The sequence below is a fragment of the Lutra lutra genome, chromosome 15 (assembly GCF_902655055.1).
Source record: "Lutra lutra chromosome 15, mLutLut1.2, whole genome shotgun sequence".
Taxonomy (NCBI): Eukaryota; Metazoa; Chordata; class Mammalia; order Carnivora; family Mustelidae; genus Lutra; species Lutra lutra.
The window spans coordinates 10253631-10277033 of record NC_062292.1 but is presented as its reverse complement, the minus strand read 5'-3'; the positions used below and the strand labels follow the sequence as shown (position 1 = coordinate 10277033).

The following is a 23403-nucleotide window of genomic DNA, read 5'->3' as shown; positions in this document are numbered from 1 at the left end:
AAATGAAAAGGCTGCTTCTTGGAAGGTAAGTGGCAGTGAGGGGCCCTTCCCGCACCCTCCACGGGCCTCACCGGGCCCCTTCCCTCCTGTGGGGACAGCAGGGAGGCTCACAGGGAGGTCCCCTATCCTATCCCTGCCCCACATCCCTGGCAGGACGCGGGTCCGGGTCCCTAACCTTGCTGAGTTTCCTCATCCGTGCAATGGGGAACAGTAAGCGCACCCAGTCGTAGGATTAGATGGGATCGCACACGGCGTGCTGGGATGCCGGTGGTGGTTAGCCCAACAGTTGTCACGGTCACCCCTTCACGAGTCACTTCCCTGCCCAGGCAATCCGCAGGGACGTCTCTTCCCTTAGATCGCTGTGCTGTGACACAGTTCACCCTGCTGTGGGTGGCGTGGGGTGGGCAGAAAGGCAATGTCCCACATAATGTAACATTTTAACGATTTTCAAATGCACAGTTTCAAATGCATCAGAGTTTCAAATGCATCAGGTACAGCCCATGTTGGTGCAATCATCACCCCCTCCCATCTCCAGAATTTGTTTTCATTTCCCCAGACTAAAGCTCCTTGTGGTTAAGTGTCAAGTCTCCATCCCCTTCCGTCCCCCCGCCCCCACCCCCATCCTTCCACACCACTCTATCTCCGAGAATCCAACAACTCGAAGCATCACCTGGAAATCGGAACCACACAGGATCTGCCCCTTTGGGGACGGGCTTATTTCACTCGGAATCACGTCGAGGTTCCTCCACGCAGTAAGAGATGGTGTCTGATGTTGCTTCCTTTTTATACAGGAAGTAAATATCCTCTCTAGTAATACACACGTGTGTTAGATACCTCCTTCCATCGTGTGTACACCACATTTAGTCTATCCTTTCGCCCGCTGATGGACCCTTGGGTTGCTCTCCCCTCTTGGGTCTGGTGAAGGATGCTGCTGAGAGCTGGGGAGGGACACCACTGTCTTGCTGTCTGACAAGCTGTCACCCCAGGTTGTGGGGCTCAAGGGCAGGGCTGTGTCCTAACCACCCTTCTGTGCCCCAAGTCAGGTGACCACATGACTGCACAGTGACAGCCAAAGAAACGCTGGCCAGGCATGCAGTCCAAGGGGTAGACAGACATGGAGCACGAGAGAAGCAGAAAATACATACACTGACGTTAACTGCGTGGAATGAATCCTGGGGTCGGGAGGTCACTGTCTAGAGATGCGAGTTTGACTTTCCTCTTCTAGGAAATGGCAGTTCGGACGCTAATATTTAGTGAACGCCTACTACGTGCCAGACAAAACACACCAAGGAAGCAATTGTTCCTGTTAATGCCATTATACAAACAGGGAAACTGAGGCAGGAAGCAAGGCCCTCTAAGTTCACAGACTACAGAGGTGGCAAAGGACAGAGCCAAGATTCACAGCCTAGCGGTCTGGCTGCAGGAACCATGTTTTTGTTTTTTGTTTTTTATTAAAGATGTTATGGGGGGTGCCTGAGTGGCTCAGTCATTAAGCGTCTGCCTTCAGCTCAGATCATGATCCCGGGGTCCTGGGATCAAGCCCCTCATTGGCCTCCCTGCTCAGTGGGGAGCCTGTTTCTCCCTCTCCACTGGCTTGTGTTCCCTCTCTCACTGCCTCTCTCTGTCAAATAAATAGGTCAAATCTCTTTTTAAAAAAATTAAAAAAAAATAAAGATGTTATTTATTTACTTGAATGAGAAAGAGAGTGAGTACAAGCAGGGGGAGGGGCAGAAGGAGAGGGAGAAGCAGACTCCTCACTGAGCAGGGAGCCTGATGCGGGGCTCCATCCCAGGACTCTGGGATCATGACCTGAGCCAAAGGCAGACACTTAACTGAGCCAGCAGTGTGCCCAGGAACCATGTTCTTAACAGAAGAAGTCACCTAGGGACACCTGGGTGGCACAGTCAATTGAGTATCTGGCTTGAGGTTTCAGCTCCGGTCCTGATCTCAGGGCTGTGGGATCGAGCCCCGTGTTGGGCTCTGTGCTCAGCAGGGAGTCAGCTTGTCACTCTCTCTCCCTCTCTCTCTCTCTAAAAAATAAATAAATAAATAAATAAATAAATATATTTTTTTTAAATAGCAGGAATAACCCAACTTTCCATAAACCTCTGAAGCTCGTTCTCTGCTAGAGTCCCAGGATTAAAAAATCCTAACGATTCAAAAGGACCGCATCGGGTGTCCAGGAGTCAAAGTGACAGATAACATTAAAAATTCATGGTGTTCATTTAAATCGACATATTATATTGAATTCTGCCATGTGTAAGGCAAAGGGTTTGAAAAGTTCATGATCCTTCTACCAAGACACTGGTGTGTGCTCTACAACAGAGCAGCGAACACTGCTGTGTACTTTTCAGAACAAGTGTGACCCCATCCACGTCTTGGGAAAAAAACCAGCCCACTTCCTTGCTACTCTGCCCTGAAGGACTTGAAACCAGCCTGGAGCGTTGCTCCTCTCCCTGCAAACCATGGCCATTCCAAGCAGCCGCTCCAAAGGAGCAGGGGCCCTTCGTTACTGCAGACCCCGCTCCGGCCTGCAGGTGATCGTGTGTCACCATCTCACCAAATAACAGAGGCAGGGCAGTGTCGACTGCGCACATCAACTCGCAGATGAAGGGAGACATTAAACCTCAGGGGCTGGTGTCTGGACGTGAGGCCTTGAGCTTGCCCTCGCGGCTTCGTTCCGACCAGTGAAGCCAGGCTTCCTCCGTGGGATCCCTGGGACCATCCTGAGCACCCCGTGAGCACTCCCACGTTCTGTTATTCTCCAGACCAGAAGTGAGCACAAGCGCATTAAATGGAGCAAAAACAAGGTCAAAGCAACTAACAGGAAATTCAAGGGCCTTCAGACTAAGGATCCAGAAATACCTAGACCAGGAGCCACCCCGGTGAAGGAGTCCCACTCGCATTTCATCCCTCTGGATTTCACTCTTCTAGAACAGGAGGCCAGGTCAGGGGGCGGGTGGCAGGCCCTCCTCCCCATACCCTGCGGCCAGCATCCCCTCCTCCATCAGCCTCTTCCTTCACCCCCCATAAAGTTTCCATCACACAGAAGTGGAAAGAAGGAGATTCCCACCCCCACCCCCCGCAAAGGCCAGAAATCCTTGAAGAGTTCACAAATAAGTAGGGGCGCCTGGGTGGCTCAGTGGGTTAAGCCTCTGCCTTCGGCTCGGGTCATGATCCCAGGGTCCTAGGATCCAGCCCCGCATCGGGCTCTCTGCTCAGCAGGGAGCCTGCTTCCCCTCCTCTCTCTCTCTCTCTGCCTGCCTCTCTGCCTACTTGTGATCTCTCTCTCTCTGTGTGTCAAATAAATAAATAAAATCTTTATTAATTAATTAATTAATTAATTAATTACTGTCTAGTGGGTGCGCGTGTACCAAGAGAAACGTAAAATTCGTAACACGACTGCCACCCTCCAGGGCTGAGAGTCCAGGAGATCGGCATGGGCTAAACAACAGATCCTACTTGAACCTGATGGAGCCTCCACAGCCAGAGATTTTCGGGGAGACCCCAGAGCCCCCCACACCTCTCCGCCATTCTGTTATCTCCTCCTGTCCACCAAAAAGGGCCATTCTGGAGAATCACTAATAACAAGGAATACTTCATTTAAAAAAAAAAAAAAGGAAATTACCACAAACTACCACCACAGAAGAGCCCACCGCTAGCAACTTCCTTCCCGGGGTCCTGCCGCACACAGGAAGCAGAGCCTGAAGAGACAGAGGAAAGCCGTGCCTTGTTCTTATACTTGTCACCCTGATTGCAAAAATGCTCGCCAAGCCATCCTGAGCGCATCTGCCGAAGGCAGCCCCTTCCTGCGACCGCAGGCTGCCCAGACGCCCGCCACCCTTCCCTGCTCAGTGCCCTTTGGATGGCACGGCCCACTTTGTTAGCAGCCTTGACCTCCAATAAGAGCTCGGGCCTGACAATGTCTGAAACCGGAGACGGGCTTCCTCCCGGGGCTCCTGCGGAGTGTGCCCGCACATGCACACAGGCGCACAGCCCAGCGAGCAGCAAGCCGTCTTAGAAATGCCACCGAGGGTCGCCTGAGCAAATTTAGGGGGGGAAGGAGCAGAGGAGAAACAACAGTTCCGATATCTGGGAACACAATGGAGGCAAACACGCGGAGAAGATGCTGTGCTGAGTTGGGCGAGCCCTGTGACGGCCTAGGATGTCAGTCTGCCCCCACCCCAGGGATAGGGGCCAAGAACCAAGTGCAAGAATGCGGAGGGTCAAGTGCATGTCCACATCTCCAGCTGCTCCATGCCTGCCCTCACGCGTGCGGGCACCCCAGTGCTAATCCCGCTCAAGGTCAGATGCAGCTCAGCCTTTAGTATCTGTAGGGCTCCCTGAACTGTGCTCAGATGGCAGTGTGCACGCATACAGAGTGTTACAGTTATAAGAGTGAGGGGGGCATCTCACAGGAAGCAGACAGCTTAAAGACAAGATGGGTTAGTTATAAGAGAAGAAAAATAAATTGGATAATGAATGAACAGAACTTGTTCACTGCTCACCCCCAAGCCGGCCACCTGTCCCCTCCTCTGCGGGCCACCCTTCAAAACAATGGGACAGTTACACCCATGTCGTGGACATGGAGGATGTAACTGTTGGTGTAAACAATTGTGGCCTTGTCTAAACATTCATAGGAGCAGAAGGAAGAAGGGGAACCAAAGGGGGAAGAAATGTTTTAGAAAAAAAGTCTAGATGGCAGAGGTTTTTTTAAAAGATTTATTTGAGAGAGAGAACATGAGCAAGAGAGAGAAGCAGACCCTCCGCTGAGCAGGGAGCCCAGCACAGGGCTCGATCCCAGAACCCTGGGATCATGACCTGAGCCAATGTCAGATGCTTCACGGACTGAGCCACCCAGGCGCCCCTAGATGTAGTTTTTTTGAAAGAAACACAAATGAGATGTCTGGAGTTTTGGTGATCCTGGATTGCTGCCCAGGATGAACGCCCCCAGATTATTTCTAAATCCTAATCAGGGGCATCTGGGTGGCTCAGTTGGTTAAGCCTCTGCCTTTGGCTCAGGTCATGATCCCAGGGGTCCTGGGATCGAGCCCCACATCAGGCTCCCTGCTCAGTGGGGAGACTGCTTCTCCATCTGCCCCTCTCCCTGCTTGTGCGCTCTCTCTCTCTCTCAAATAAAAAAGTAAATAAAAATCTTTAAAATGAATAAACCTAATCAGTATGACAGATTTTTTTCCATGTAAAACTATAAGTCATCTTTATATCCAAGGCAGTATTTTTTCTCAGACATTCCTTAACCAAATTGCTCTTATAAAATCAATTTGTCTCTCTGTCTGCCTGAGTTTATTTCTGTGTACAAACACAGAAGACAGACAAGTAAACAGCTTTAAGAAACAGGAAGAATCCCATCCGTCCGTTTATGAACCAAATTCCAAATGCAGGAACCTCAGGGAGGACGGGGCTGGCAGCACCCGTGTGTGGGGCTGGGCAGACCCTGGGGCACGGGGCAGGCCTGGCTGGCTGGGGGTGGGAGACCTAAACGCCCGTTTGGCCAGAAAACCACCTCAGGCCTTGTCAAGCAGAGCCCTCCAGAATTTGGGAGCAAGGACTTGGTGTCCCAGTCCTGGGGCTCCTCTGTGGCTTCACAGAGACTCATAGGGACCGACGCTGACCCTCTCGGATTACAAAAGAGGGACCAAGCACAGGCTGGCGGGCCCAGGATCCCAGTGCTAGTTAGCGCTGTGGACACGATGGCAACTGTCTCATCTAAGGACCGTTTCTTCTCATCTAAACATCTGGGGCTGTAGACAACCTTCGATGCCTACCAACCCTTGCCCCTTCTTTCCCTTTTTCTCTCGCCCTCTCTTGTCCTTCCTTGTCCCCTTCATCGTTATTCCTCCCCTTGCCATCTTCCATCCTTCTTGCCCTCAGCCCCGTGGCCTTGCCTCCCAGCTCGGCAGAGATGACATTCAAGGCCACCTGGGAGGCCGACGTGTTCAGGACCAGGTCGTCCCTCTACAGAAAGGCACACAGCTGGACCAGGCAGCTGACCGTTGCTCTAATTGTTTTTCCTAATTTTTAATTTTATTTATTTATTTGAGAGAGAATGAGCAGGGGGAGAGACAGAGGCAGAGGGTAAAGCAGACTCCCCGCCGAACAGGGAGCCTGATGGCAGAACTCGATCTCAGGACATGGGGATCATGACCAAAGCCACAGGCAGACACTCAACCACCTGAGCCACCCAGGCGCCCCAGCAGCTGACCATTTCTCTTAAACCATGTGGTTGCTGGCTGCTCGCCTGATCGGCTGCTTATTTTCTGGACAACTAGCTGGTTAGATAACTCGACAGCTTTGGGTTGGTCTTGGTTTCTTAGTTAATAAGCAAGTCTCCTGTTGCTGTGTGAACCCGGCATTAAGAGGGAGCGGGTGGAGGGAAGCAGCAATCTCATCTCCAAAGAAAGCAACCGCTCTGAATCAGATGGTGGTGTTTGCTCAGGGAAGCGTAGCTGCTCATCACCGCTAATTAAAAAATGGAATCACAACCACAGGAAGAATCGCAAGCTCTTGAAGTTCGGGGGGACCCTGAATTAGCCATTATAAATCTCAGTCATCACTCAGATTTGATAAAATGTCGAAAGTTCATCACCTCTGTGGTGGCAAAGGAGGTTTTATCTTATGATTTGCAGTTAATGCTTTAAGAATAAAGACATTTTGGGGCACCTGGGTGGCTCAGTGGGGTAAGCATCTGACATTGGCTCAGGTCATGATCCCAGGGTCCTGGGTTTGAGTCCCACATCAGGCACCTTACTCAGCGGGGAGCCTGCTTCTCCCTCTCCCTCTGTCCCTCCGCCAACTTGTGCGCTCTCTTTCAAATAAATAAATAAAATCTTTAAAAGAATTAAAAATAAAGACATTCTGTCATAAGAACTATCAAAGATTTTAAAAACCCTGTCGTGAGTGGAGAGGTGGAGCGCTAAACCTTTTTCCAAGAACGTTTTGTGGTTGGCCACGATATCGAACTCAAACTCCATTAAGCAGAGACAATGAGCCCAAACAGCCCCTCAGCTGCCACCTGGCCTGTGACACGCAGGATACATTTAGATAGATTTCTGCTTATCAAAGGAATTCCATCTACCCCAGAGCCTCCGGACCCGTGGACCCCCAGAGCAGCACAGGAATATGGACCCTTTCTGGGCAGGTGAGAGTCTCCGAGGAGGCTCTGAGAGCCCAACCCTGTGCAGGAAATCCCGCATGTGGGGGAGGGGGTCTCTCTTTCAGACTCCTCCGCAGGGTCTGGACAGAATCGAGGCGATAGGATCAGCAAAGCATAACTGCAAAGAAAACTGTCTGCGAGAGATAAAGCTGGATGGGAAGGCAGATAAGCCCGAATCCCCCGTACTGGCCAGATCGCAGCGGAAGCCCCCTCCCCGCTGCCGGCTCCGGAGTGAGAATGCTGGACGGGGCGGCTGCCAAGCTCCCCGAGGGCCACAAGGAAGGGATTTCCATCTGTGACAAGGGATCGCATTCCATATTCACAGCATCTCAGCTAAAAGGAGTGGCTATTTTCATCCACTGAGCTCTCCCAGATTCTCTGTGGGGTCACCCTGTGGAGGAATAAATGAGGGCTTTATCCGCGGGGAGGGGAAGGCATGGAAAAGGAGAAGAGCACTTTGGCTCCATTTTCTCTGACTGCTGCTTTTGCGTTTTTGCTGTCAGACCACTGGCAAGAGGGAGGGAAGGAAGGAAGAGTGGAGGAGGGAGGGAGAGAGGGAAGGGAGGGAGGGAAGAAGGAAAGGAGGGAGGTGTGGGGGGAGGGAGAGAAGGAGGGGAGGAAGGGAGGGGGGAGGGAGGGAGAGAGGGGGCTTTTCTAAAATTTACCTTCCTAGAGAAAATCACTGGAATAAACAGAAAGTGAAGGTTGAACACTATCTCGCCCATTTCACAGGCCCTCACAACAACCCTGGAGGGGTCCTATCGTTGTTGCCCCAGTAAAGAGGACTGACCGGTTTCAGAAAGGCTGGGCCCAAGGTCACACCCTTTGTGAGTAACCTGATTTTGCAGCCAAGTTTTCTGACCCCAGGTCTTCCTTTTTAAGGTCGTAAGAGCTTCAAAAGTGGATCTCTCTTAACCTCTTAGTGTGGTCAAAGACGCAAATGCTACCCCACATGCCCTCCGCCTTTCCACCCATTCCTGGACACACGGTCATTGCCCACCTCTCTCCAGCACCAGAAACTCTTCTAACAAAGATCCCCAGTGACCTCTGAGTCACAGAATCAAGGGAAACCTCGGTCCTTACCTCCTTGATCTCCCCGAGGCATCGGACCTTTGCCTCCCTCTGAAGCTTGCTTCTCTCTCTGCTTCTGTGGCTCCGCCGTCTCCGAGTTTCCTCCCCTTCTCCTAGCTTCTCCTTGACTTCTCCTCCTGACTCCTGGGGCTGCCTGTGCCTTCACTGTCCCGGGTCCCACAGCTCCAATCTCCACTTGCTGTCCCCACTCTCAGGAGACAGCTCCGCCTCCAGGGATCCCACCACCCTCTCCACGCCAACATCCCCCAGACCCGCATCTCCAGCTCTGAATCCCACCGGGACCCACTGGATCATTCCACTTCAAGCCCCAGAGGGCCCAGAACAAGTTTATTATCCACACCGTCCTCAGAAACCAGACCCACAAGAACAAAAGCCCTAGTCCCTCCTATACTCTCCATCTCAATTAATGGCGGCAGCTCTTCACGCTTGTCCTGGCCTGAAATCAGTGGGGGGCTGTGGGGGGCAGGGAGGGTGGGGAGCCCTCTTCTTCCTCCTCTCCCTCTGCCCCATGTCCCCATGGGTTTCTTATGCATCACGTCTGGTCCAAGCTGCCACCCCATTCCTACTGCCACTGCTTTAGCTCAGGCCTGTATCCTCTGTCACCCAAGCCATGGTGAGGGGCCTCTTCATGGGCTCCCAGATGTCATCTTGAGCCCATCTTCCCTCAGTGACACAGCAATGTGTCATCAATGGTATCTGATCACCTCGTTCCCTTTCCAGATGCCCATCCACAGCTGCCCAAGGACAACCACGTCATAGGAGACTCTCCAGCTGTGAGGCCACTCAGCCTAACCCCTGCCATCTTCCAAGTGTATTACTCACCCATGCGCACGCTGTGCTACGGTAACTATGCACCCCTGCAGCTCCCCAAAGCATACAAGCGTGCATAGCCTTCTTGTGCTTTGTGTCTGCCATTCCCTTCGGCCGGATTTCGGCGCTGCCCTGTGCTCAACAAGCCGAACTCTCAGCCACCTGTCGAAGGCTCTCCAGCCTCCCCTCCGCTCCCTGGCAGCCCACCCAGCCTGCAATCCGTCACCTCCCACACTGCCCTTGAACACCAGCTTCTTGTCGGTCTCTAAACTGATGGGAGCTGCTCCAGGGCAGGAATTTTCCTCCTTTTTGTACCTTGGTTGTAAGGTGGCAGAGCACTGTAGCGGATAAAGGAGCAGGAATCAGAAACTCTTATGAGCATGTGAACATGAAAGCGAAGGCAGTAAATAAAATAGTAACACATCCAATCCACAGCATCCTTTAAAAATACACTGTGACAGGGGCGCCTGGGTGGCTCAGTGGGTTAAGCCTCTGCCTTCAGGCTCAGGTCATGATCCCAGGGTCCTAGGATCCAGCCCCGAATCAGGCTCTCTGCTCAGCAGGGAGCCTGCTTCCCTTCCTCCCTCTCTGCCTGCCTCTCTGCCTACTTGTGATCTCTGTCAAATGAGAGGAATCTTAAAAAAAGCAAAACAAACAAACAAACAAACAAACAAAAAAAAAAAACCATTGTGACCAAGTGGAATTTTTTATGGGAATGCAAGGATGGCTTGTCAACAGCGATAATTCACAACAGTAAGAGATCTAAGGAGAAAAATCATATGATCAACTCCCTAAAGACTGAAAATACATTTGGCAAAACACAATACCCATTCTCGATGAAAATCACTAAATAAAGTAGGAATTGAAGGATATTTCCTTAATTTGTAAAATTATTATGTATGCCTCAGTCGAAAAGCCGACATCTTGCTTAGTGGGAAAAACTGTCAATTGTGTCATGACCATTTAACAATGTATCAGAAGCATGAATCAATGTAACAAAAAAGAGAAAAACCAATAAAGGAATACAAAGAGCGAAAGAAAAGAGGAATGGTATCTCTACTTATATCAGATAAATTCTCTCAAAAATCCAAGAGGATGAATTTTAAAAACTAATGAACACATTAATAGAATTTAATAGACTATAAAGTTAACATAGAAGTCAATATCCTTCTTATATACAATTATCAATTAGAAGAAAAGATGGAAGTAAAGAGCCCATTTATAATAGCAATAAAAGATATAATACCTAGGAGTAAATTTAACAAGAAATCCTCAAAGTCTATAGGAAAAAACCTTGAAAATTGGTTTTGGCTCAGGTCACGATCTCATGGTCATGGGACTGAGCCCGGCATCAGGCTCTGCTCTCAGCACAAGAGTCTCCTTCCGATTCGCTCTCCCTCTCCCTGCCCCCTCTCTGCCCCTCCCCCCTCCACGCGTGCACACACCCACTCTCTCTAAAGTAAATAAAGATCTAAAAAAATAAAATTAAAATAAAATAAAATGGAACTGGCATATGAAGAGACAGATAAATGGCACATAGCAGAAGGTACAGAGATAGATCCAAGTCCAACTGAAAAGCTGGTTTATGATAATGACAGTATCTCAGATCAGTGGAGGGAAGACGGATGTTTTAATAACGGGTCTGGTGACAACTACAGACATTTAGAAACAGATAAAATTGATCTGTACCTTTCATTATACACCAAAGTAGCTTCCCAGTGGATCAGACATCTAAATATTTAAAAGGAAGCCATAGAAACACTCAAAGAAAACAAAGGTGAATTCCTTTGAAACCTGGAAGTGATAGTCAGTCTTTGTACTTGAAATCCACCCTTCTTAGATGGGTTCTGGAGCATCCCAAAGGCAACAGTAAGCAGGATGACAGATATAAACTGATTAATTTGATACATATATATTTTAATTTCTTTAACACAGAGAGAGAAATCACAAGTAGGCAGAGAGAGGGGGAGGAAACAGGCTCCCTGCTGAGCAGAGAACCTGGTGTGGGGCTCGATCCCAGGACCCTGAGCTGAAGGCAGAGGCTTAACCCATTGAGCCACCCAAGTACCCCTGATACGTATATTTTTTTAAATAGGCTCCACACCCAGTGTGGAGCCCAACGAGGGGATTAAACTCACAACCCCGAGGCTAAGACCTGAGCCGTGATCAGAGCTGGATGCTTAACCAACTGAGCCACCCAGGCACCCTTTGATAAAATATCTTTTTTTAAAGATTTTATTTATTTATTTGAAAGAGAGAGAACAAGTGAGAGGCAGATGGAGAGGCAAACAGAGAAGCAGACTCCCCACTGAACAGGGAGCCCGATGCAGGACTTGATTCCAGGACCCTGGGATCATGCCCTGAGCTGAAGGCAGACGCCCAACCAACTGAGCTACCCAGGTGCCCCTTGATAAACTTTTTAAAGTAATTTAGGAATGTAGGCTTATTCCCGGTCCTTTGGCACCTGTGCAAATACCCTCTACGGGATTCAGACTGGTGCTCGAAAGTATGAGAGATGAGTGAGAACCCATAGAATTCGTGCTTCTTTGCCACAGTAAGACCATACAGGAGGGTTCAAAAAAAAAAAAAAAAAAAGAGGTAAAGAAAAGATGCTAAGGTCAGCCTGTGACTCAAGATAGTAAAAATGAAACCAGTTTGTATTCCTGAAAAGAGACTGGGGACCCTGACAGACACCAGCCAACTTGCAACCTTTGCCAGGACAGAACAGAGCTGGAGTCTGGCAGGCCCACAGACCTGGCTCGGAGATGTTCCCCTGGAGAGCACTTCCCCTCGGGAGGTCAGCGGAGCCTCCTCATCTGATAGGGTTTTCCAGAAAGGGCAGGCAACAGAGGAGTCTCGACTGAGTGACTAGAAGAAATATGAGGCAGTTCCTCCCCCACCCCCTGCGTTACACTCCAGCCAAGAAAATTATTCAACTCACCATCCTGACAGCCCCACATATTCCGCACCCCCACCCCCAAAAAGTGTTGCTACCATCTGTGAGCCCAGGAAAAATAATCTGGACTCTGTCTCTCCAGGTCGGGGGTGGGGGTGGATTCCCACTCAGGCAGTTACCCTAACAGTGACCCTCATCACGGGGTCTGGGGGAGACGGCTTCCTTGGATTTCTCTGTTCCTTGCACCTTTACTCATGCTTCCTTTTTTGTGACCCGAACCACATTGATCACTTGGAATTCCCGGGGAAAGAGACTGCATTCATCTCCACTTTGCTATAGGAGAGCTAATGGATTGGGAGGGGGGGGTCCAAGTACAGTGCGCAGCACATACCAAGGCCGGTAACTGCGACCCGTTCGTAATCATCACCATCACCATTAGGATTAGTTCATGAATGGCGTAATCGGGGACATGCCAAAGAGCAGCTCATGTTGCCTAAATTTTATTGACTTAATCCTTCCAAATGCTGACAAATTACTAGCCTCAGCCATTTAAAAATCACATTTCTAATGCAATAATCCTATCTGTGAGGCGTGCGGGAGACGTTACTACAGCCCAGGGATTTTCAGAAAGTGAATTAAGTCACTATAAAAACTGACCATGTTGGTTCACAATTAAAAGTCTAGTGGAATGAAATGCCATTATTCCATAGCCTGCTAAGCCCGAAGGAAGAGACTGCCACTCACGGGTCTCCGCTGGGAGGGCATTTAGAACCCCTAACATGTTTCCGGAATGTTCTCACGACTGATATTATCTATTAGCTGGTCTTGGATTGAAAATATTTCTGAAACGGAAAAGGCTCAAAGCACATGTTCTGAAAATCACCATGTGTTCTTAAAAGGATTTCGGATAAACATCTCTCCTAATTAATAAGCATTTAAAATGCAATTTGTATTGTATCTATAAAGAGTCACACCATGGCTTCTGGAGGAAACTTTCCATAGTTATTTTTTCATACCCGTTGTGGAGCTGGGAAAATACAGAAATATACATACACATGCGCACACACGCGCACGCGCACACACACACACACACACATATTCCCCAAGTCTAGACTTACTTGGGCTCTGGCTATTTACAGTCTACGTTTGGTGTTTTTAAACCCTTCTGACACATTCCTTTCTTTCATCTCTGTGATTCCTGGCCACCCTTTTCGGTACGACTGGCTAATCTTCCTGATATTTCCGGGACATAAATGGGCCCAGAATACTTGACTGAGAAAAAAAAATCAGATAGCAATATAGTTCTGAACACTTTTCTTTTTTTTTTTTTTTTTAATAAAAGATTTTCTTGTGTTGATCTGGAAATGATCAGATGCCCGAGACCCTTCTGCCAATCTGGAACATTTCCACCTACTCCAGGGAATTCCTTCGGGCTGATGTTTCTTAGGTCAGTCTCAATTCAAAAGTTCCATTCAGTTCCCCGAATGATCGAGGAGAGCCCCAAAATGGGAGATCCGTTCCTTGGCCCTTATTTCTGCTTGGTGGCTTGACTGTGCATAAAACAGAAAAGACACTCGTGCCCGCAGATGTGAAATACACGTGGGAACGCTGCCAGGGGCAGAAGGACCGTGTTTACCCCAAATCCCAACACTTCACAAACCAACATTCTTTTATCTTCTACTTCTCCCTTGGGACGCCTGGGTGGCTCAGTTGGTTAAGCAGCTGCCTTCGGCTCAGGTCAAGATCCTAGCGTCCTGGGATCGAGTCCCACATCGGGCTCCTTGCTCGGCGGGGAGCCTGCTTCTCCCTCTGCCTCTGCCTGCCATTCTGTCTGCCTGTGCTCGCTCTCTCTCTCTCTCCCTCTCTGACAAATAAATAAAATCTATCTTCTACTTCTCCCCTTCTACTTCCAGCCCTAAAAAAAGATGTGGTATAAAACCCAGCGAGTATTTTTTTTTTTTTTACCTGACAACGCAGGTAATAGAAGTTAATCCAAAGGTTTTACAATCCGCCACCAGACACAGGTGTTTACTCACCAGGTAAGTTGTCATTTGAAGGGACAAATCCAGAACATCAACAGGTGCATGAGATCACCATTGCCGTTTCTACACTGCAGAGCCTGTCCTATTCCTCAATCTGCCTCCACTCCCTGCCTGTTTCCAGAAACCTCATACTCAGTGCAAGGAAAACCAAACCCATGAGTACCCTTCTCTCCGAGCCCCTCCCAAGTGTGGAACTCCTCTCGTTTCCTGCCTCAGTTAACACCATGCCCGCCCTGCACCCAGAAATCTCAGAGGCCAGCTGCTACCTTCCACCCCAAAGCCCTGGGCTCCTGTGGTCACGTGACTCCTAAGGCGGCTCAGAATAAGGGCGGTCACTCTGCAGGCCACCAGAGCGGCCACCATCTAATGGCTGGGTTCAGCCAGACACCCCTCCCAGATGGGCTCACCAGCATTTCTCCTCCCCTCCTTAACCAACTGTCCCCAAGACAAAACTGGGGCGGGGGTGAGGTTCAACAGGGTTTGCTACCTACAAACAGTGCAGGGTGAGGACTCCTACCGCTGGGTGATATTTGGAAAATGTGATGAAATTAGAAACTGAAAATGGATAATGTTGGATTGAAAAAAAAATATCTAACTCTATAAAACATAAACCTAACAGTATCTTGGCTAATTAATAATCAACAGCCCCACATATTTCTCCAAAGAAACTTATAAATGTGGACAAAAACGGATTTACTCAAGGTCACAAAATAAATCAGCAGTGGAGAGACAACTGAAACCAAATAAATAAGAAGATTCCCGAATGTGCTAGTCTGCCTCTGACTTCTAAATGCCCACCTAGGAGACTTTTCATACCACCTAGTAGAATTTAGAACTCTGTTTAAGAAAATCGTTCCCAGGAGCGACTGAGTGGCTCAGTGGGTTAAGCCTCTGCCTTTGGCTCAGGTCATGATCCCAGGGTCCTGGGATGGAGCCCCCGCATCTGGCTCTCTGCTCAGCAGGGAGTCTGCTTCCTCCTCTCTCTCTCTGCCTGCCTCTCTGCCTACTTGTGATCTCTGTCAAATAAATAAGTAAAATCTTTTTAAAAAAGAAAGAAAATAGTTCCCAAATACCGTTAAGTGTCTTAAGTGAATTACAATGATGATTTTTGCTAATTTCCCCTCAAGAACATGCCTTCATCTTCTAGATGCTTACTCTCCAGGGCAAACTGCATGTTGGAGTCACAGTGGCATCTCTTGGGCTAAAGAAATTTAACTCTTGTGGTGCCAGAGGGCTACGGAGGTCCAAAGAGAGCTCATAAACGCAGCCCTGGGAAGAAAGGAGTCTAATGTCTGAACTCTTATCACCTCCATCCATGCTGTTCAAGAGAACACAGCAGGTGTTTCCTTAAAATCTTGCAGGCTTTAAAAGGGGAGTGGAAATTGTACCTCATCTGAGGGTACCGATATTTAAAGAAGGAAAAAAAAAAAAAAGCTGAACTTTTATTATTATTCCCAGAGACGCACAGAAGACTTAGAGTTAACCTTGAGGCCCCACACCTCCCAACTGAGAAGGAGACAATCCATGTCACTGTTGTTTCTGGCTAAGTCTTGTGCCCCCAGGCAACTGTGGTCCTGGGTGATACTGATGTGTGCCTGCAAGTGACCCCGGTGACCTCTCGGTGCCTGACAGCTGTCCCTCAGACATGCCCGCGTGACTGTGAGCTGGCACAGAGCACTGAGTTAAGAGACCCCTGACCAGTTTCCTAGGGTCACTTTAATTTCATCAGGTAAATACAATTGGCAAATATATTGAACTGTAACACCGGGGGAGTGGATTTTCCAGGTGCTTCCAACAAAACCCCAAATCAACTTTGTCACAACACAGGATGGAGGCATTTGAATTGCAAACATTTGTTACTTCGTCCTATAGGTTTCCTTCCCTTCCTCCATTTGCATGAAAAGAGCAGATTTTGATTTACCTTTGCACACGGAAGCACTCAAACATCACCACCAATAAGCTGTTGTAAGAACCATTCCTAGAGAATGTTCTAGAATGCTTCGGTACACTGCAACTTACTAGGATTGCCACCTATTGTATGGTAACTTTAAGAACCAAGGTTTTTCAAAATTTATCAGAGGGTCTAGTCTGGTTTATCATCTCACAGTGCCCCACACGCTACCTCTCAAGCACTTACGGCAATGGGAACAAATTCTGAATGGTGCATTTTGTAGTTTGTACCCTCCATTAGAATATAAGCTCCCTGTGGACGAGGGCTGTTATTTCGCTGCTGTGCCTAACACAGTGCCCTGAAAGCAGCAGGAAGTCAGAGATTATTGATAAATGATCAAAAGAGCAAATAAATGTGTGAATGAAGCAGTGTTAAATTGGAGAATACAGAATGCAACTATAAAATAAGCTTTTCGATTTCCTGAGATCCTTCCCCGGGGAGTCTGGACAGATTTATTATCAAACTACAAAAATGGCATCCTGACAACAATCCACAAGTTAATTATTCTTGGGATAAATTGGGGCTTCATAAAACCAATTCTCTGGGTGGCAATTTTCCACATGTAAAATTTTTACAACTTCTGTGGGTATTTGTTTAATTTAACCCTTGCCTGGGAAAACACTGATGTGTGTGAATTTGGATTCGCAGACGAGGCAAGCAGATGCAGTTACTGCTAAACTTCACGACTCAAAATCACAGCACGCCATTTCAAAAGTCACAGAAATACAAATCAGAAAATGCCACGGAGCAGTGTCGGAAACCCCCACAGCTATGCACTCTGTTTTCTCAATATTTCTCTCCAACCACTGATAAAAACTCTTTGAAGTGGAAGAGTAAATATTATCACTTGATAGTACTTGGACCCAAGAGTGCAAATACAATTGCATTGTGTTACACTCGGGAGGCTCCCGCACACCGCACGGAGGGGCCAATGTGCTGAGCCGGCCGCGAGGCAGCCCAGGCGCTCCCACCCCCTGATCTCCCTCGGGCGCACACGCGGGATGTCAGGGGGGACGTGCTGGCATTCGAATACGAGTTTCCGTTTTTGTCATTCTGGGAACGAAGGCCCACGAAGAGGCCATGGGACACGCCAAGCCCTAAGTTTCGGCTTGCGTCTACCACTCCCACCGGCCTGTTCGTAAGGATCGCGGGGGGCCGTGGGGAGGACACTCTAAGGAGCCGGCCACAGTGCCGGCGCGAGGCAGAAAGCAAGCCCCCCACGAGCAGGTGTCGCCTGTCCCCAGGCCTGCCGCACCGCAAAGGTGGGCGGCGCGCGGGCAGAGGGTCCCCAGGGAGGGCGCCAAGCGCAGGTCCAATGGCAGGTGCCGGCGGGTGCGGGGAGTGGAGAGCAGCAGGACCGATGAGCTGGGGCATACCCAGTGGGCGGACAGGCCTGGGCACACCTCCCCGCTCTGCGTCCCGGGCCGGCCTGGCGAGGGAGAGGCGCGGACTCGCCCCCCGGGGCCCCTCCGGCCGCCGCCCGCCCGGGTCTCCCCCGCCCCGGGGCCGCCCTCCCGCCTGCCCCCCGCGCGGGCTCACCTTGCCGGGGAAGGGCCCCGGGAGGATCAGCTTCAGCGCCTGCCTCTTCAGCTCCACCAGGCGGGCGTTGCAGTTCTCGCACCAGACGCCGCGGTCCGAGCCGGGGGAGGAGCCGCCGCCGCTGCCCGAGCCCGGGGAGCCGGTGCCGAAGCCCGGCGAGCCGCCCAGGGAGCCCGGCGAGCTGGTGCCGATGCCCGGGGAGGCGGGGCCCGGGGAGCCGGTGAAGGAGCTCGGGGACGATGTGCCCGAGCCGGGGGACGGGGTCCCCGACGAGCCGAGCGCAGAACCCGCGCCCTCGGGGGTGGGCCGGCTGCCGGCGCGCGACTCCTCGTACGCTTTCCGGTACCAGCTCTCGGGGGAGAAGGGCGCCGCGGGCTTGGTGGGCGAGCAGACTTCATTCACCTGCGGGGAGACGTGCAGAGTCAGGGGCCGCAGGGCTGCGGACTGCCGCGCCCCCGGGCCAAGCCGGGCTGGGGGCGCCCTCCCGCCCGCCGGGGAAACGCGCGCCCCCGAGGGCCGGGCCGAGCGCCAAGGAGCGCGCGTTCGGGACGGCTCGGAGCTCGGCGGCCGAATCTGCCTCCATCTGCCCCGTTAATTGTCCTTGAGTAGGTCCCGGCTTCCCGGGCGCCGACGGACCCCTCCTCGGGTCGGGAGGAGAGGGCTCGCTCAGGGACTTCCCATGGTTTCTGCAAGGGGAACTCATACAGTCAGCGCCCCGCGCTTTTGAACCCGACACCCATCCCAGAAAGAGCCCAGGTTCAAGATCCTGGAAGACGCTATGCCGGGGGCGGGGGGTGGGGTGGGGGGCATCTGGATTTGTATTCATTCAGGGTACAGCCCTCCGGATCCTGAAGGTAAATGCAAGGCTCCCCCGGCTCCAGGGCACTGATCCCGAGGGACGACAGAGAATTCATGGACAACCCCTCCCCCCCGCCCAATTCGGCTTAACTCTGCCTGAAGTGCACGAATGCCGCAAAAGTTAGGGGTGCGGGAACCGCCAGGAACGCGAGGACTGGGAAAATTCCGGGGGCCAGGCCAGTGTGCGGGCGTCCTCGCCGGCAGACCCGCCTCCGTGCACGCACGCCCAGCCCGCCCGGCGGAGGCGCCTCTGCAGCCGCAGGAGAGCTCGGAGCCGCCCTGCGGGGCCGCGAGGCGCCAGGGAAGGGGGACCCCGGCCGAGGGGTGGGGCGGTCTGGTAACGCGCCTCCGCAATGTACCCGTCCCAACTTACCCCGTATTTCTTCCCCCTGCTGGAGACCGCCAGCCTCTCTTTATTCCCGGCTACCGAATTCATGGTGGCTCTTGCAGAGCAGAGTGTCTAAACGTTCCACCAACGCTACATCCAAAAGGTCTTCCAACCCAGAAGGGTCCCCCCGTTGTCGAGGGCTGCCTCTTGGCCCTCAAGTCAAGGTTTCTTAATTGGGGAGCGGGAGAGAATCAAAGAGAATGGAGCCCAGAAGTAATAGCACTAAATTTGCAGAACGGGTTGGAGTGGGTGGTTTATTCTTCTCTTCAAATAATGCTTTTCCTCATCCTCTTCTGCCTCCTCCAGCCACACGCTCTCTTTGCACGGTCACATCCAGATAATTGGCATTCTCCTCGGCCAGGTGGCTCCGTTTTCCTCCACGAGGGAAGCGAGGCGGGCCGCCAGGCACACGCAGCTGCCGGGGAAGGTGGGCGAGCCCTCGCCGCGCCTCGCCTCCCGCCGGCGAGCCGGCGGTGGGAACTTGCCTCCTTCACGGAGCTCGGTAACTGAGTTCAAAGAAATTCTCCCAAAATATAAGGATCCAGGCTCGGGGAGGAGCCTCGGCGCGTCGCGGAGCCAATATCCGCCGGCCCGCTCGGCCTGACAGTTCCGCGAGCGCAGGGAGACGCGGCTCGGCGTGGCCCGGGCGCCGCCGCGGTTAGCGCGCGCGTGTGCGCCCGGGCGCAGCGCGGAGCCTCGGGAACAGCCGCCCCGCCGCCCCGGAGCCCGCCGCCTGCCTGCCGCCGCCGCGCCGGCCGGGATCCATTTTATGTTGCGGCGCGCGCGCCTGACAGTGCGAGGCGAGGCTGGGGGCGGGGGGTCGTAAATCTCGCCCCTTGCGGGGAAGTTACGGGAGAGTGGCCCGCGGCCAGGGCCCTAATGAGACGCCACTGCGCGAGCCTGGCGCGGAGGGGCAGCGCCGAGCGAGAGGGCTGGACAGAAATGCGCCCGAGCCTCCCCGCCCCCAAGTTCTTTCTCTTCCTGGCAAGGCTTGCAGTTCTGCCTTTGAAACGCCGTGTAAAAGGGACTGAGTCACAAACAAGTCCGCAAACATGCCGGGTCCTCCCCCCCCCCCCCCCCGCCCTTTGTTCTCCTAGACCTGCCCTGCAAACCTTTTCTGGAATTGCCCTACCAGCCTCCAGGCCGGCTGGGGGGTGGGGGGAAGGGGGACAGCCACCTAGCCACAGCCAAGGGCCGGGGGCCTTCGCCCCCCGCCCCGCGCGCCCCAAGCTGCAGCGTGCCGAGCCGCCCAAGCTGGCCCAGGTGAGCCCGGGACCAGGCCGGCCGCCACCGGGCAGGGGAAACTGAGGGATTCGCCGCGGTGCACACGCGCAGGGCAGGCCTGGAAAGGGGGTGTGTGCGGGGTGACCTCTCCCCGCCGCTCCGGAATCGCTCCCCCCTCGGCACCTCTCCTTCCCTTTCTTCCCGCGCCTGAGCCCCAGGAGCCCCCAGCCACCGCCCCCTGTCCGATCCCCCCCCCCCGCCACCCCCGGCACAGCGCCGGGGAGTGCAAGAAACCGGCATATGCCAGGCTCCACACGTGGCTGCTCCGGGGTGTCATTTTTCATTTCCCGGGAGGACATTTCTCCTGGTGAGCCGGCAGGTCTGTTTTGTTGTGACCTTTAATTAACACCCCGCGAGACGCCTCGAGAAGGACCGGCCCAGCGCGGGGATCACGTGAGGTGTAATGGCATCTCCGCGCCGAGGGACATCGGCCTGGGGGTGGGCGAGGGCGCCAAAGACATTTGGGGCTTTCCAGCCTCTGGCTTCTTTCTGAGCTAGGGAGGGGGCAGGAAGGCAACCTTCTGGGGGTGCTGAAACCCTGGGGCAACGCCCCTCCCGCCCTGCTCGGGGAAAATTCCTTCTGTGCCTCCCTCCAGCCGCCACCCACCCCCCCGCTGCAGCCCTGGCGTGGGAAGATTTCACAGCCACCAAAGCGAGGTAAGAAGGTCAAAATGAAGATGTCGAGAGCAGTATGGAAGTTTCCATGACGTTCCTGCTTCCAATTTAAAAGCGATCACATCGAGAGAGAGGACCTTAGGGGGGTAGGTGCGCCTCCGGGCGGCCCACGGCAGCTCCCAGCCACATCTGTATTCCGCGGAGGGGCCGCGGGGAAACGGCCTCGCCATCCGCTCCGCGCGGCGCCTCTGCCGAACAGCAGCGTGCGCCCCCCTGAAATGCACCAGCCCCGAAGCCGTGGCAGGGGGTGGGGGTGGGATGCGGAGATGGGGTGTCGAGGGAGAACTGTCGCGGAGCTGCGAGACCCACCTTGAAGACGGAGACGGGAGCTGGTCCGCTTTGCATCCCGAAGTAGCTGGGTCCCCCAAGTGCGTTTGGCGGGCTCGGAGCGCCCTCTGTTGAGCACAGTTTCCAACCCGAGGCCCCGCCGGAGAGTTGAGTTGGTTCCAGGCTTTTAAAAATGGACCTATCAGTTGCACCCAGTGAAATGCACAAATCTTAAGGGTACAGTTCTGTGAATTTTGGTAAATCTAGGCTCCCGGATAAGCCACCACCTCGGTCAAGGTATAAATTTCCGCTCCTGCAGAGTTCTCTCTTGCCTCTTCCCAGGCCGTCCCCACGCCCCGCTCCCAGCCTTTCTGCACTGATTTCCATCTCCATTGATCAGTTTTGCCTGATCTTGAACTTTTTATTCGTGGACCCCGGGAAGTCTGCATTCTATGGCGGTTGGCTTTTGTCGCTTATTATAAAGTTTCTGACCTTCATGTTGTTGGGTACGGGTCTGTATTCTGTCTGTACTCCGTTGTTCATTCCTGTCTCTCCTGCTTTCTTCTGTTAACTGAATATTCCGGCGGCGGGGGGGGGGGGGGGTGCTTTCATCTCTCTACTGGCCTTTGAGCTCTAATGATTATAATGTGCATCTTTAATTCATCATGGGCCACTTAGTGTTAACATTGTGCCGCTTCGACTAAAATGTAAGAAACTCGCAAGAGTAAATTCCATTTTACCTCTCTCTTTTGTGCTATTTAAATAAATTTTATATCTATATACATTATAAAACCCAAAGTGCAGTCTTATCGATTTTATTTTAAACATGTTGTCTTTTAGTAAAACTAGAAAATTTTAAGTAGGGTTTTTTTTTTTTTCTTTTTAGAGAGAGAGAAGGGGGGAGGGACGCAGAGGGAGAAGGAGAGAGAATCCTAAGCAGATTCTTGCTAAGGGTGTAGCCCCACTCCATTTCAGGACCCTGTGACGCGACCTGAGCCAAAGTCAAGATTTGGACACTTACCTAACTGAGCCACCTAGACACCCCAGCCTTTTTTGCTTCTGAATGGAGATCAACAGCAAACCTATAGGAATTCCCTCTGTGTAGAATATGTCCTTTTCCTCTGGATGCTCAAAGATTTTCCCTTTACCATTACTTCTCAACAATTTGACTATGATGCTCCTAGATGTGGTTCTCTTTGTACTTATCCTGGGTAAGGTTTGCTGAATTTCTAGGACCTGTAAGTTAATCTAGAAGTTTTTCCACTAAAATTGGGGTCATTCCAACCATTTTTTTATTCAAATTACTTTCTGCCCCATTCTCTCTTTCCTCTCCTTCTGGGAGACCAATTACATGCATATTTTTATACTACTTGAATTGTCTCATAAGTTACTGAGTGGTTCTTTTTGTTAATATTATCCTCATCCCTCAATTCTTCAATCTGGATAATTTCTGTAGATCCTTTATTAAGTTCACTAAGCATTGTTTCTGCTATCTCCAGTCTCTATTAAGAATATCCAGTAAATTCTTTATTTCAGTTTGTTGTTTTTAATACATGCATACATACATATATAGTTTCCATTTATCTGCTTCTTTTTCCTTTAAATCCTTGAACATAGTCATGAGAGCAGCTTTAAATTTCCTGTCTGCTCATTCCAACATCTGGCTCACTTGGGGGTCACTCTCTATGAACTGATTTTTCTCTTGACTCTGAATCCCGTCTTCCTGATTCTTTTCATATCTGATATCCAATAAAATTTAACTGCTTGCTGAATATGGTGGACATTACATCATAGAGTTGCTAGATTGTGCAATCTTCCTTTGAAGAGTATCCCTTTTGTTCTAGCAACAAGCATTTAAGCTAGTGGTAGATCACCTTAAACTTGTAGCAACTTGACTTTATGCTTTGTTAGACCAGATCTATGTCAGTTGTAGCTTAGATATATCTAAGAAAAATTCCTTGGTCCTGAGACCTGTTCTTTACCCCTAAAGTGGAGAGCATCTGGGATTTCAGTAAAAAGACCAAAATGTTTGCCAGACCCTCTTGCTTGGGATTTACACCCAGACTCTGCTCCCCTGTAGTGACAGCAGCTGAAATCAATTCTTCCAGCTTCCAGATACTACTTTCCCCTGACTTCCTGTTGCTCTCCCATGTATGCAAAATTCAAAAATATCAGCCAATGACTTTGGGAAATTGCAGATTTTAGGGCTGCTTCTCTCCTTTCCAAGATTTTTCTTCTCCCTTTCCAGCCATAGCCCTTAACTCCACCAGGGAATGCCTCACACCAGAAAGACTGGCTCTCTCCTTGAGTTATAGCCACTGTGCCCAGCAGACTTGAAGAGACCCATATAATCCTTCATTCGGGGACTGAACCCTTGACTCCCCTCTGGCCGCTGCCTACTTCTGGCCACTCTCCCATGCCTTTAAA

The 23403-nt window shown here is 51.4% G+C and overlaps 1 protein-coding gene across 1 annotated transcript in view; it reads right to left on the bottom strand.

Moving 5' to 3' along the window:
- The window catches only part of KIF26B (kinesin family member 26B), a 417933-nt gene extending 398207 nt beyond the window's left edge, over nt 1–19726 (bottom strand). The window contains exons 1-2 of the mRNA XM_047703850.1: nt 18736–19726; nt 17505–17906 (exon numbers count right to left, since the gene is read on the bottom strand). Coding sequence (XP_047559806.1) covers nt 17505–17906; nt 18736–18798 — 465 coding nt within the window. The 5' untranslated portion in view covers nt 18799–19726. The remainder of the gene's footprint in view (nt 1–17504; nt 17907–18735) is intronic.
- Nucleotides 19727–23403: the final 3677 nt, after the last annotated feature.